This window comes from Amphiura filiformis, chromosome 9, assembly GCF_039555335.1.
Source record: "Amphiura filiformis chromosome 9, Afil_fr2py, whole genome shotgun sequence".
In the NCBI taxonomy this organism is placed as follows: domain Eukaryota; kingdom Metazoa; phylum Echinodermata; class Ophiuroidea; order Amphilepidida; family Amphiuridae; genus Amphiura; species Amphiura filiformis.
In genome coordinates, this window is record NC_092636.1 from 23,306,082 (window position 1) to 23,320,201 (window position 14,120).

The 14,120-nt window shown below is 36.2% G+C and overlaps 1 protein-coding gene across 1 annotated transcript in view; it reads left to right on the top strand.

Moving 5' to 3' along the window:
- The window catches only part of LOC140160762 (urease subunit alpha-like), a 97,466-nt gene that overhangs the window by 66,307 nt on the left and 17,039 nt on the right, over positions 1-14,120 (top strand). Inside the window, exons 10-13 of the mRNA XM_072184062.1 lie at positions 1,674-1,890; positions 2,913-3,017; positions 4,560-4,632; positions 5,370-5,517. Of these exons, the coding sequence (XP_072040163.1) occupies positions 1,674-1,890; positions 2,913-3,017; positions 4,560-4,632; positions 5,370-5,517 (543 nt within the window). The remainder of the gene's footprint in view (positions 1-1,673; positions 1,891-2,912; positions 3,018-4,559; positions 4,633-5,369; positions 5,518-14,120) is intronic.

The window sequence follows — 14,120 nt, forward strand, 5'->3', positions numbered from 1 at the left end:
TTTTATTAATTTTTAAAAACTAGATAAAAATATCTAGAAGCTGTTTTTTTATTTTTTTGAATCTTAACCAACTTTGAGAAATTTGCACCAAAAATGGTCAAAAAATGCAAAATTTTCAAAAAAATCGTAAAAAAGCCTGATTTTCGCCCAAATTTTAAATATTTTTGGTGAAATTGGTCAAAATTCAAAAAAATAAAAAGCATTTTGGCCAAAATTGGACCTCACAGATGAATTTATCATTTCCATTCTAAAATGTATACTTTTATATTCTTTAGACTAATTAGCAGTTATGAGGCCCGAAAGTTTCCATAATTCCAGGGTTAAGACTATACCCTTAACCCAATATTTGTGGAAGAAGGGCCCAACTCCATGGAGTTGGGCCTTTTCCATGGCTCATGATTAAGTGTACTTGAAAGACTATTTAGAGAGTGGATTTTGGCTCATCTTTCACACACAAGGAAGAACAGTCTGCTGACAATAAAATGCTGGGTCTAACTCATTTTTGTAAAAAATTGGAGTTGGGCCCTTCTTCCTCAGGTATTCAATTGAATACCTGAGGTGGAAAAACCCAACTCAATTTTAGATTAAAGATTGAATTTTGTTCATCCATGAAATCTGTTTTCACAACAATCAAAAACTTTCTTGTAATCATATTACATGGAATTTCACTTGAGGAGCAATTAATGGATAATTAAACTAATTTTGTTCATCAGCTATTTAGGAACACATGGATAATTACGGAACTATAACACATTGAACAAAGTGCAATATATTAGTGGAAGAAGAAGGCCCAACTCCAGCTCGTATTAAGACCTGTACTGTTGCCATGGAAACATCATATAATTTCGTATACATATAATATATTAAATGTATAAAGGTCCCCTGAAGATTAAAACATTCTGTCTATAAAACTTTTCCAAATATTAAGTTTTTTCTTAATATCTCAAAAACAGTTTTGATGGAGTTGGGCCCTTCTTCCACTCAGGTATTCAATTCTGATCTGGACAAACATTCTCATGAACTCACAAATCATCTCCGACAACGTGGCTACAGATTGCTAAGGCCAATTGACCTTTTCGGTAAATCCCATAATCCTTTGCCAGTACACCTGAGAACTCGTCATTTGACGTCACGCCGACTTGCAATGCGCAGTAACGATGTTCGATAAGCGATGTGCGCATCGGCGCGGAGCGGCGTGACGCAGAATGACGAGTTCTTAGGTGTACTCGCAAAGGCTTATGGGATTTACCGAAAAGGTCAATTTGGTTCCACATCAAGAAACTCTTCAATACAAAACCAACAAAGACAAAAAGAGAGTGCCTCTGGTTGTTTCGTACCACCCTAACCTCCCCAACTTTAATAGCATTCTCCGAAAACATTGGCGCATCATTCAGAGTCATCCTTTCCTACAAAATGCCCTTCCGGATATGCCAATTGTGTCTTTCAAACAACTTCAGAAACTCCGCGACATTTTCATCAAAGCACAAATCACACAGGACATCAAAAATACTATTCAAATCCACACGTGTAAACCCTGCTGCAGAAGGCAACACCACAACATATACCTTTCTAGGGTCTATGACCACAACAACTTTTTTCCTTACGTAATCACACTTTAGATCTTTAATTGTTAAGTAATCACTGCACCATTTTACATTTTCATTCTCATCCAGAATGGCTTGATCTGTGGCATAGGCAAAGCAGGGAACCCTGACATCATGGATGGAGTCACACCTGGATTGACCGTTGGTGTGGGCACTGAAGCCATAGCAGGTGAAGGCATGATACTGACCGCTGGAGGATTGGATGGACACATTCATTTCATCTGTCCACAGTTAGCCCGTGAGGCCATTGCCTCTGGACTGACCACCATATTTGGAGGTGGAACAGGTTAGTATCAGAGAAGATAGCTTGCCCTTCCCAGAATTCTTTGCAACATGATGCATCATCTCATTACATCAAATGACACTCATATTACTTTGTACATGTTCCATTTGTTTTCAAGTTGAGAATAGACTGGCTAAGCATGGGTCGATAGTCAAGAAATAAACATATTTTATAATATCTGGATGTGCTCTGTTCATTAGGTACTTTTTGTCACTATCAACCATATATGTTGCACTGGATAGTAAATCAGTACAGAAAATTGAATAGAAGAAATGCATTGTGGGAAGTGTAAGATACCTTCTCTGGGTTAGAATATAATAACTGAATTTTGAAAACAATTTAGAGAGATCATTCAATAGCAAATTGAACTGAAAATGTACCATCACGCTGCAGTGGCATGAACAGCAATGTGTTAAAATGGTTTTGCACTAATTCAAGTTTTGACATAAGCAGCAGTAATTAGTGAGAATTTGTCACTTACCATCAATTAAGACATAGTTTTGAAGAAAAAAAATCATCAGGAGCAATGTGAGAAAGTTTATAGTCAGGAGTTCTCAACAGGCAGTCTGCGGGCCAAAGAATACCAGCTAAAAATGTGAAAGAAAACATTAAAAATTTGTATGGGGTATGTTTGGCTTTCAAGCAAGTTTCAGTGTTTGAAATGTGTTTGGTCCACTTGTCGCCCTCATACAAATGAAGTTGAGAAGCCCTTGAATAGACAGTTTCATCATACATGTATTGCTGATCAGACCACTGTGCCATTTTAAACACCTCTGCAATGAAACCTGGCATCACACATTTTCATGACAACCTTACATGTGACTAAAATACAATAAATGTTGTATGGGGATCAGACTTTGAAGCTTTAATATTCATTTGAAACTAAAAGTTTGTACCAAATCAAAAGTGGGTAACGGTAGGTGTTATGCTGTTTTTTTGTTTTTTTGGCCACACTGTGTATCCATTATATTTCCAAACAGACGAGACTGGTATTGATACTATTTAATGTTTGTTTGCTATGACAGGGCCAGCCCATGGATCATGTGCTACGACATGTTCGCCAGGACCAAACCACATCAAGAATATGATACAAAGCACTGATGCATTCCCTCTCAACTTTGGCTTTACAGGTGAGTTCAGTGATTGATTGATTGATTGATTGATTGATTGATTGATTGATTGATTGATTGATCAATTGATCGATCGATCGATTGATCGATCTATTACATGCTCGATATATTGATTGATTGATCTATTATTTGCTTGACATGTTGATTGATTGGATAGTTGAATGGTTGAATCATTCATTCATTCTTTTGTTTGTTCAGTAATTCATTCATTGTTCAGGCAATTGTTTCACTGATAGATTGCAAGTTGGTTGAGTTAATGGACTCTTTCCATAAATGGTTGTCACTACCCCTAAAGACATTAATGATACCACCGACCTTGTAAATCATAAGACAAACCAAAATAAGAAAAACACCAGAAAAAAGATAGCCACTAGTACATACAGCATCATGCTCAAGAGTTTATGATCATAGTCTTAATTTAGCACGCTGGTAGATGCCATTGTTAAGCAGTGTTTGAGTTGGTGGGAGGACTGACAATAAGCAAGTATGTAAATGAGCGAGAACATATTAAAGTGATTTGCATAAAGAATAGATTCCTATTTTAATGTTACTTTTCACTGATCACATTTCGAGCCAAACAAGTGAGGTAAAAGAAAGAAAATTGCTATTTCATTCCAGCGCCTGCATGTTTTAGCTCGCCGATTGTATTATTCAGCAGAGCTTCACACAACTGGGATGTACAAGACGTAAGACAAATAGCAATATGCACACAGTTTATACGTCAATGATACATGTTAGTAGCTTAGCAGCAGGAGGTGGTGCTTTTTACTGCTGGCCCTCACCTCAACGGAGTCTTGATTATAAGAGGGCAGGTGGCAATCAATTGATGATCCCGCTGGTGAAATTTTTACACTGAAAATCACACTGATATCTGTAATGGACACTGAAAATTTAACACAATGAACAGCACCACTGAAAATAACACTGAAATAATTCTTTTGTTATTCTGTATGCAAATAACCATTGTCCAACCACACTGAAAAATGGACTGAAACACCTCTGAAAATCATTGGCAAGTCATTAATCCCACTGAAATTTATTTAATTCCACTAAAATGGATTTAATCACACTGAAATGAGCTGGCCTGTTCTATTGTTATGGAAAATAGTGCCCTAGATCATTGCTCATTATAGCAGACAATAACCACTTGATATACCACTGAAAAATACACTGAAATACCACTGAAAACAATTTCAGTCTAACAATTTCTTTTGTTCTGATGATTTTCAGTGATACCCTGTCATTTTCAGTGTGATTTTCAGTGTAAAAATTTCATAGTGTAACCATGAGCTCACACGCAGGAGACGTGTTAGCCATCATTCAACCAGTGAACGCGGAATAAAACCAGAGATCCCTGGATTTATATAAAGACTTAAATTTATCTGTAATTAAAGCACTACAGGGTTAGTCTTTCACATGGTATTTTAGAACACCATTGGGCATTACAATCATGCAAAATGTAGAAATTCAAGAAAAATTGAGGGTGTTGCTCTGGAGCAAATCAATTATTATGGCTGTGTGTTGAAATTTGCGTGTTCACAGGCAAAGGAAATACTTCAAGCTCAAAGGAGAAAGTTGATGAATTAAAGGACCAGATTAAAGCAGGAGCCATCGGGTAAGAAATTGCAGCTATTCTCTAGCATTACATAATAGTAGTAATAGTAGTAATAGGTGGTGCCTAGTATGCTCTCGTGGAAAAATTGAGTTAGCTTTAAATTCCCTTGGACAAGGAACTCACTGCTAATTTGTCTCGTTGTAACCCGTCTGAAACTCGGGAGCTGATCCTGGTTGCGATGGTTATTTGTGGAATGTCTAGGGTGTGCGCTCTTGAAGCAGCAAAGTCCCTGAATTGTTGTTTAATGGTTTATGGAATGATGTGGGGCCATAGTGGTCAGCGACAACCTGTAAAGTGTGCTGAGGCTTGTGGATCACTACGCTTTTTTTTTTTTTTTTTTAAATTCTGGGGTACATTTCACAAAACCTTACGTTCTTATGTTCGATTTGCCATACATACATGTAAATTCCTATTAAATCAATCCTAAGATTGATCATATTTCTCTGTAAAACAAGCGACTGGAATGCAATGTTCTTCCCAGCGAGGAAAGCCAGAGGTGCCGCCAGATTGTTTTTCAGGGGGGCATGGGGGTGGGGGGGGGTGAACTTCAGGGGGGCACAAAATCACCAAATTGTACTCAAAATTGCTGCAGAAAGTGACTGGGAGCATTTCCACCCTGCCGCCACCACTGGGGAAAGCTGAACTACTGGGCTAGATACTAATAACATGCAACATGAGCTGTGTTTTTGATTCAATTAATAGTAACATTTTGATAAATTCTTTATGTTATTATATAGCCTTAAACTTCATGAGGACTGGGGTACAACTCCTGCAGCTATTGACACTTGCTTACGTGTGGCTGAGGAGATGGATGTACAGGTTATGATCCATACAGATACCCTGAATGAGTCTTGCTGTGTGGAACAGACTATTGATGCATTCAAGGTAAGGTTATGATCCTTACAGATATCCTGAATGAGTCTTGCTGTGTGGCACAAACTATTGATGCATTCAAGGTAAGGTTATGATACATACAGATACCCTGAATGAGTCTTGCTGTGTGGAACAAACTATTGATGCATTCAAGGTAAGGTTATGATACATACAGATACCCTGAATGAGTCTTGCTGTGTGGAACAAACTATTGATGCATTCAAGGTAACAAAGTTATGTCAAAATCTGGATTTTTTTTTAAAAGGGAACGTTTGTACTATATTTTTTGTGGAACCTGAAAGCACATCAGACACACCAAATTGTATTCAGAATACGACAAATGTCCTTCTGATATCAAATAATTTTGATTGTTTTTAATTCATGATGCAATACAAATTTTAGGACAAATTATTTAAATTTTTTTTACATATTACAGTCCTCGAAGTAAACTTTTATAAATCTAACGATAGCTGTAAGGGAAAGCTGTCTATCATTATGAAATTATTTGATATCAGAAGGACATACCTCATCCTTAGAATGCAATTTGGTGTGTCTGATCTGCTCTCAGGCCCCTCAAAAAACACTGTGAAAAGGTGGGTGACCGACCCCTTAAGTAACTTCAACTGAGCTACTGCAATCTGAGACAGATTTCATTATAATATGCGACACTACACACATAGCTCAGTTGAAAGTTGAGACAAAAAGGTTTTTATTACTGTAAAAGTGAATGATGTATAAATAGTGTTTTATAGTCCAGTCTTTTAAGCGTGACATTTTTTTAACATACCAAAAATTGTGTGTAATTTGGGGGTTGGCAAAAAGGTCCACATTATGCGACAGATATTTTTATGATATATATAAAATGTAGTTCACCATAGAAAAGACGTAATAAATCAGATTAACTACAGTTTGATCAGCTCGTAAGCAGCGGGAATTGTTAGGCTTTTATCACTACGCCGAAAAGTAGACCCCATTAAAAGTGTCATAGCTGACCTGTCTGGTCTCTATTGTGTGTTAAAGAAACTAGACAACGTATATCGGACTTTAATGGCAAAATGTCATAAGACAGTTCCCGAAATGAAATATATAGATATTAATCTACGATGTTATAAGGCCCGCCGAATACGAGCTGATCAATGTATACCATAGCAATAGATGAATTCAATTTTGATTATATCGCCATACACTTCAAGCAGGTTGCACACATCACCTGTGTATGTTTGCAATCATAGATTGAATACAATACCACTCTTTTCCTTACAGGTGCAAGTGATCAGCATGATATGGTTCAATGCATAGGTACAGCCTGAACGTTGTAGTGCAGGGCAATATAGTCAAAAATTGTATTCATCTATTGCTATGGTAGATTGGTAGTTAATCAGAGTATTACGTCACTTCTACAGCGAATAGAAAGCAAAACTAGAAGGCTATATATTTGTACACAAATACGGCTATACCCGCATGTTATCGGTGTACACAAACTTACAGTCCTTATTTGCTGAGGACTTGCTGAGGTTGCTGATGGCAGTCTCTCTAATTCACATTAGGGGAAAGCTATTCCAAAGGGAGTATGTAAACTAAATGGAACAGCCATTTCAGAGGGAGTATGTAAATTAAATGGAACAGCTATTTTGGGACCATTTCAGAGAGAGTATGTAAATTAAATGGAACAGCCAAAGGTATGTATCACAGCTACAAAACAGAGTTGTGTCAAGTTGGGTCTTGATCACTAAGAAACGCAGGCCTATGTGTAAGTGTGTAAGGTTTATGTGTAAGTGTCGTCACTGAACTACTATGTAACTGTAGATAGACAGAATTAAATTTTCATTTTTTTAACTTATCTCTAACATTAATAACTATTTTTTGTCAACAGTTAGTCCATGCTAGTTGACAATCTGGAAAATTGCTTTGTTGACAATATTGTCGATAACCATATGGGGTAAAATCAAACCTCAGGTTAAACAAAATCTGAAGGTTGAAACTGATAACTATTGGAAATCTGTTGTTGAGCCCCTCTTGAGCCAGGGGGATATCCCTAAGCTGCTGGAAAAATGTGAAACCGATTTAACCTGGAAATCGTTGATATATTCATTACCCAAAGGTGTGTTAAAATTCGCTATTAACGCCTCCATAGATACCCTGCCTTCCTTTACAAATTTAAAACGCTGGGGCAAAAGACTTTTTGACACCTGTCCCTCTGTAAGGGTAAAGGTACCTTACTGCACATACTCAATAATTGCCAAAATATGCTAGATCGATACTTATGGAGACATAATAATGTTATTCAGTATATTTTTATCCACATTCAAAGAGGCTGAATCGTTTAAGTGTGGCAATCTACAAGTATATGCCGACATTGAAAATAATACCATCGGTGGCGGTACAATACCGCCCAACATAATTGCCACATCCCAAAAACCCGACATTGTTTTATTTTGGCCGGCAGACAAGCGAGTCATTCTATTTGAACTGTCTGTGCCATTCGAGCGAACATTGGTAAAGCCAACTCTATCAAACATGATCGGTACGCTTCCCTTGTTTCCGACGCCGGGTATGATTGCTCGTTAATTGCCATCGAAGTCGGCTCTGGAGGCTTGATTGACACCGACAACAAAAATAGGCTGACTCGTTTGTCAAAACAACTTAACACCCCAACAAAATTCAAGGTATTGAAAGACCAAATTACCAAATCTGTTCTCATGTCATCTTACTCAATCTTCAACTCAAGACATGAGCCAAAGTGGAATGTCCAAGAAGTCATATAACTTTTTTCTCACCGCCATGATGTATTTCCTCATTGTTTATGTGTATATTTGCTGTTTGTAATTGTGTTTACCCTTGCCTGAGATCGGTATGGATCTCAGTTGATCTTGGGGTTATATGTTCTTCTTCTTTTGTTAATAAAGATGATTAAATAAAAAAATTTTGTCAACAGTTAGTCCATGCTAGTTGACAATCTGGAAAATTGCTTTGTTGACAATATTGTCGATAACAGCCTTGTCGACAACAGTCCTAAATCGAATACATTAAAATGCTGAAACTTGAATGCAAATTAATTCATTTTTTGGTGATTCGCAGCGAACAATGTTTAGTATACATGGCGAGTGGAAAATTGTTCACTAGAAATCGAGTTTGGGCGAGCGGTGGCGAGTGAGAGCAAGGCCTGTATGCTGTGAAGATCTAAAATGGTTAGAAAAACCGCAGGGTCAAAGTTCGTATGGCTAATTATTTTTCATACGTAGGGGTTGAAGGCTGTTATAGGTGTCATTTCATATTAAGTTGTTCATTAGAGTACTATGAGCTACTTAGAATAAGCAGGATAACATGATAAATACACAGTATTGGAATCGAGTTGTAGTGAAAATGTCTTAACCCTAACCCGCCTGAATACTACAAAATACTACTTGATATATGCGCTGTTCGTGCATGCATCCCACGTGGTGTGATGACGCAATCGCCCTAAGTGATATATAGGCACGGTATCCCTGGCCAGCGAAGCCAAAGACCCATGGCAAAGTGTCGCCGACCGAGTGCTTGGCATGCGAGGGGTCTCGGGTTCGAATCCCACCCAGAGCAAACAACTTCTTTCCTTCTTTTCTCTCTTTATTCTTTTCCTTCTTTCCCTTCCCATTGCCAAAAAGCCCTTAGGGGGTTAGGGTTAGGTTACCACTATCGAAACTCAGTATAGGCTTCCTTAACCCTAACCCGCCTGAATACTACAAAATACTACTTGATATATGCGCTGTTCGTGCATGCATCCCACGTGGTGTGATGGCGCAATCACCCTAAGTGATATATAGGCACGGTTTCGCTGGCCAGCGAAGCCCAAGACCCGCGGCAAAGTGTCGCCGACCGAGTGCTTGGCATGCGAGGGGTCTCGGGTTCGAATCCCACCCAGAGCAAACAACTTCTTTCCTTCTTTTCTCTCTTTATTCTTTCCTTCTTTCCCTTCCCGTCACCAAAAAGCCCTTAGGGGTTAGGGTTAGGAGTCCGTGCAAACCGACTCTTTGCAAGAATATTTGAATACAAATAAATATTAAACATTAGGCAAAAAAAGGTTAGTCTCAAAGCTTGCGCGTGCGTTTGTAAAATCGCACGATTTGACAAAAAAAGAAATGCGGAAATTTGTTTATTTAAAAAAAAAATTATTTTTTTATATTTTTTTCGGCGAAATCGCATTTCGCATTTGTTTTGAAATTTCTCGTGAGCTTTGAGACAAACCTTTTTTTTTTTTGGCCTTAACTATTATTAAATAAAGAAGAAGTAGCTCTATTACCGAATAGATTTGCATATGAGTCAATGCAAAATGACTGATGCCGGTTTCAAAAATAATGCATAAGTTTGAAAGATACTTCTTCGTGGCATATATCTAAATGATGTTGAATTTTTAAAATTTCGTATGAGAGAGAATTCCATCTTTGATTGCACTATATAAAATGTGGAAGTAATTTGGACCATAAACCTACAGATGCTAGCTGTGTCTCGCACCATACGGTGAACCTCCGAAACCCTTTCAAATTATCCTTGCAAATAAAAAGTATTTTAAATAGCTACGTTATTTTAGGGGGTATTACACCCTGTCCAATTTTGTGCCTACTTTTGCATTTTTCTCAAAAATCATAGCACATTGGTGACAAGTAAGATATGTATATTATAGGTGCAAGGACTACAACTACTGCACTGGAAATTTTATTTCAGCACAGACAACAGTTGTGGAGTTAGGTGCGCTTCAGACTCCGCATTATGCGTGCAATATTGTATGTACAATATTTTTTCGTGACGTCAGAAAGTATTGCACGTACAATAAAAAGTATGTACCGGGAAAATATATATTTTGCCACAATCATTGGTTGCTTAATTGATACGGAGTTGCCAAATTTCTAAGAGTGGTAAATTTAGTGCAGTGTTCGTGTACGGAATGATGAACATCTTTTATGTCTTTTTGTATTCAACTGTACATGAATTATTATATAATTAATGGGCACCTTTAAAGTTAATAATATTAATACTGACATTAATATAAAAAAATATTAAAATTGTAATGATAATATAAATGGCACATTCAGTTCTTATTCATTTATTTATTTATTTATTTATAGATTTATTTATTTAGGCCTATTTATTTATTTATTTATTTATTTATTTATTTATTGATTACTGATTGATTAATTGATTTAGAGATTCATTTATATTTAGTCATATATTGATTTAGTCAGTTTATTAAGTATTATTTGTAGGCCTATGTATTTATTCTGGTTTTGATTTTATTGATATTGATATTTTTATTATTTTTTAAAGTTTTAGCATAGCATTTGTTACATTATAACACGTTGTGTTATGAATTTGCAACACATTTTTACATGTTGATATCGGTGAGGCATGTTATGATGGTGTATGTTATAGACCTACCTATGATCATCACAATACATCCATAAACGTGTTAATGCAGTAACCGTAGCTTTATAGGGGCACAGGAGCCCCCCCCACTTGATCTGAATTTTAGAAAATCCATAGGACAACTGCCAAAAACGGCTTGTGTGCCCTCCCCCTCATCAGACCCGGATGCAACGCCTTCTATACTTTTTCATTAATTATAGGCCTATCCATAGTAATGCGTTGAGATTTTAAAAAGTAATATCCGCCTTTATTTCTTTCTTTTTGAAATGATATACTCAGTTACAAAAACAAATCAGCATGGAAAACATTTTTTTTTTTCGTCAGAGGCAGTTATTTGGTCTAATCAGTGTAAGCTACAAAATAGAGCGATCTTTTAAAATCATTTTTAAATGTCTTTTTTTTTTCAACCTTATTGTTTGTATTTGTAATGTTCACACAATCTGACAATGTCCCAACTTATACATAATGTGAATCGAGCCATTTAACACGCGTGCTTGTAGGACAACGATTTTGAATTAAACATGTTAATTGTGATATCTTAATTCCCCTAGAACACCACAGTTAAGCGTCCGAAATTGTAAGTGGGTTTTCTTTTATTTTACCTCATTATTTCGTTAAAATTACTCGAAAACCCTCCTAAGAGTTGTTACTAATAAATATTTCATAATTTTGGGCAAAGAATAGCCAAATAGTTGACCGAAATCGTACCAATATTTGACTGAAATCGTATATATTAGCATTACCGTCCTTCGTGGCTTTATTGCAAGCCAAAGTGCCACTGCTGCTAAATGTGAAACGAGATTACTTGAAATATATATTTCAGAGTAGAAAGAGTTTCAATTATACGAACATATTTCTGAAATATGTCTCTCTGATTGGTTGATTGTCAAGAGGATTACGGCATCCTCAAAGCCTCCTGCTGTAATTCTCTATTCGATATCTATTATAGGACCGATCTTTTGAAATCCATACAACCGTGTCAAATGAAATAGTCTCGAATCATAATTTGTGCACGATACAACGTTGATAGGCCTACCGTGCGTCAGATTTCGGAATTTTATTGAAAATAGGCATAAATTACATTGAACAGGTTGAATGCTGGCAAAAGTAGACAAAATAACTATGGGTCGAATTTACATTAATCAGTGTCCTGGGCCTGGGTAACATTTAGGACTCCTTCGCATTCTAAAACAATACTTCACCAAATGTCCTTGCTTTCATTTTCTCATTTAATTTGTTTTAATTTTAATTAATTTCTTTATCCACTGGCTCTGTGGTAAATCCGGCGGTATTGCCAAATATTTCTCGTCCGTTATCCATGTTAATCTATTTATTTATTAAAATCCTGTAATACAATGTATAGGCCTAGTGTATTTGATAACAAAGTTGTTTTTATTTTTGATTGGAATTTGGGGTTCCATAGATTTACAAGTGGTCTGTTTTTACACGATTTCATATATAAAATATGTTTGGGCATGGCGGAATTAGTATATGATTAAAAATAGACATACTCTTATGCCCCTTTTTTAATGTTTGTACATTATTAATATTAATGTACAAAATGCAAACGAATGTATATACATTTGATTGTTTTGTAAACATTAAATTTGATGTTTACTCATAATTATGTCTGGAAAGTCAGGGATAAAACTATGGAGTATTTGTATTTAGTTTCCTGGGAAAGTGGATCAGATAAGCAGTGAGTAAAAACATTCCCTCTAAATGTTTATTTATTTTTATTTGTTAATGAATTTATTAGGCCTACTGGTAAAGCGCAGAAAAAACCCCAAACGCACTCTAGGATTTTTCATCAGCAGCAGTAGAAATTTCTCTTGCATAGATTTTCGGGTGACCTCGCTTGGATTTAGCAAACAATGAACCGTCAGGGTTATAGCGCGTTATTTAATCTGATTCAACTCGTCGTGGCACGTATATTTATTGCACATGTAATACTTTTTGGCGTCACGAAAAGTATTGTACATACAATATTGCACGTACAATACGGAGTCTGAAGCTAGCCTTACAGTCAAAAATGAGGGAAAACCAGTATTTGATCAATAAATCAATAACTACTTGCCTTGAGTTGCTGACTTTTCAGTGCAGTAGTTCATAGTCCTTGCCCCTATAATATACATATCTTACTTGTCACCAATGCGCTATAATTTTTGAGAAAATTGCAAAAATAGGCACAAAATTGGCCAGGGGTGTAGTACCCCCTTAACAGTACGACGATACTATCGAAGAGAGGAATGTACTCACCGGTAGAAGAAGAAATGAATCATGGACAATTACAGGAGCCTGGCATAAACAGAAAATGTTCAAATTAATTTCCAAATTCTAACGACGCGTAATGAAACAATAAGATACAAAGCAATCGTACCCTTCTTTTTTTCCAAATCTCATTATCATTACCATTTTAGTTTCTCATAGACAATATGAGAATATTTGATCAATTAATTAAGTAAATTTGTTAGTGCAATCGGCAGTATCAGCAAAACCAATACAAATTGTGATCAACCCTAAATGAGGAATATATGCAAACAACTATTAATGAGATTTTACTAAAAGAGTGGTACCATATTGTTCTTATATTTTATTGTTTTTAGTAAAAATTGAAACATATATCCGCTCTTTTTTTAAAGTCATAGTTCATTGAATTTACAACCATATGACAAAACAGGCGAAAATAGTAACTTTTTGCACAAGGTTTGCAATATAAAGAGAATTGACTATTGCTTGTTCTAGTAACTCTAGTATATGAACAATATAAGTGTGCTTTTTCATTTAAGGACATAAAAAAATATTGTTAGAGGTTTTGACTTTTAAAAGCGTACATTTTGGTCAAAAATGTGCTTGGATAGGTAGTTTTCAACAGATTTTCCATATTTGCCTTGCTATTGAATTGTGTTATCTGTTGACCTAGTGACTAAAAGTGTTTTTAGGGGGAAGTGTTAGCTTTCGTTTGATGTTTTAAAAAAAATCTGATTGGTTAAGGAAACACTTGAGGTTTCGACAAAAAACAATCATAGAGGCCCATATTTTAGCTAGAAGCTCAACAGCTCCTACATTACTATGGACTCAACCGTGTAATCAAAGACTGTGGTGGAGACATTCGCTGCTTGTTGTTCTTTGCTTGGAAGCTCTTGGGACAAGAATGTGTGCTCAGGTGTATCGAGGTGGAAACTGTGCGCATGGTTTATAAGAGAACCGTTTTTGTA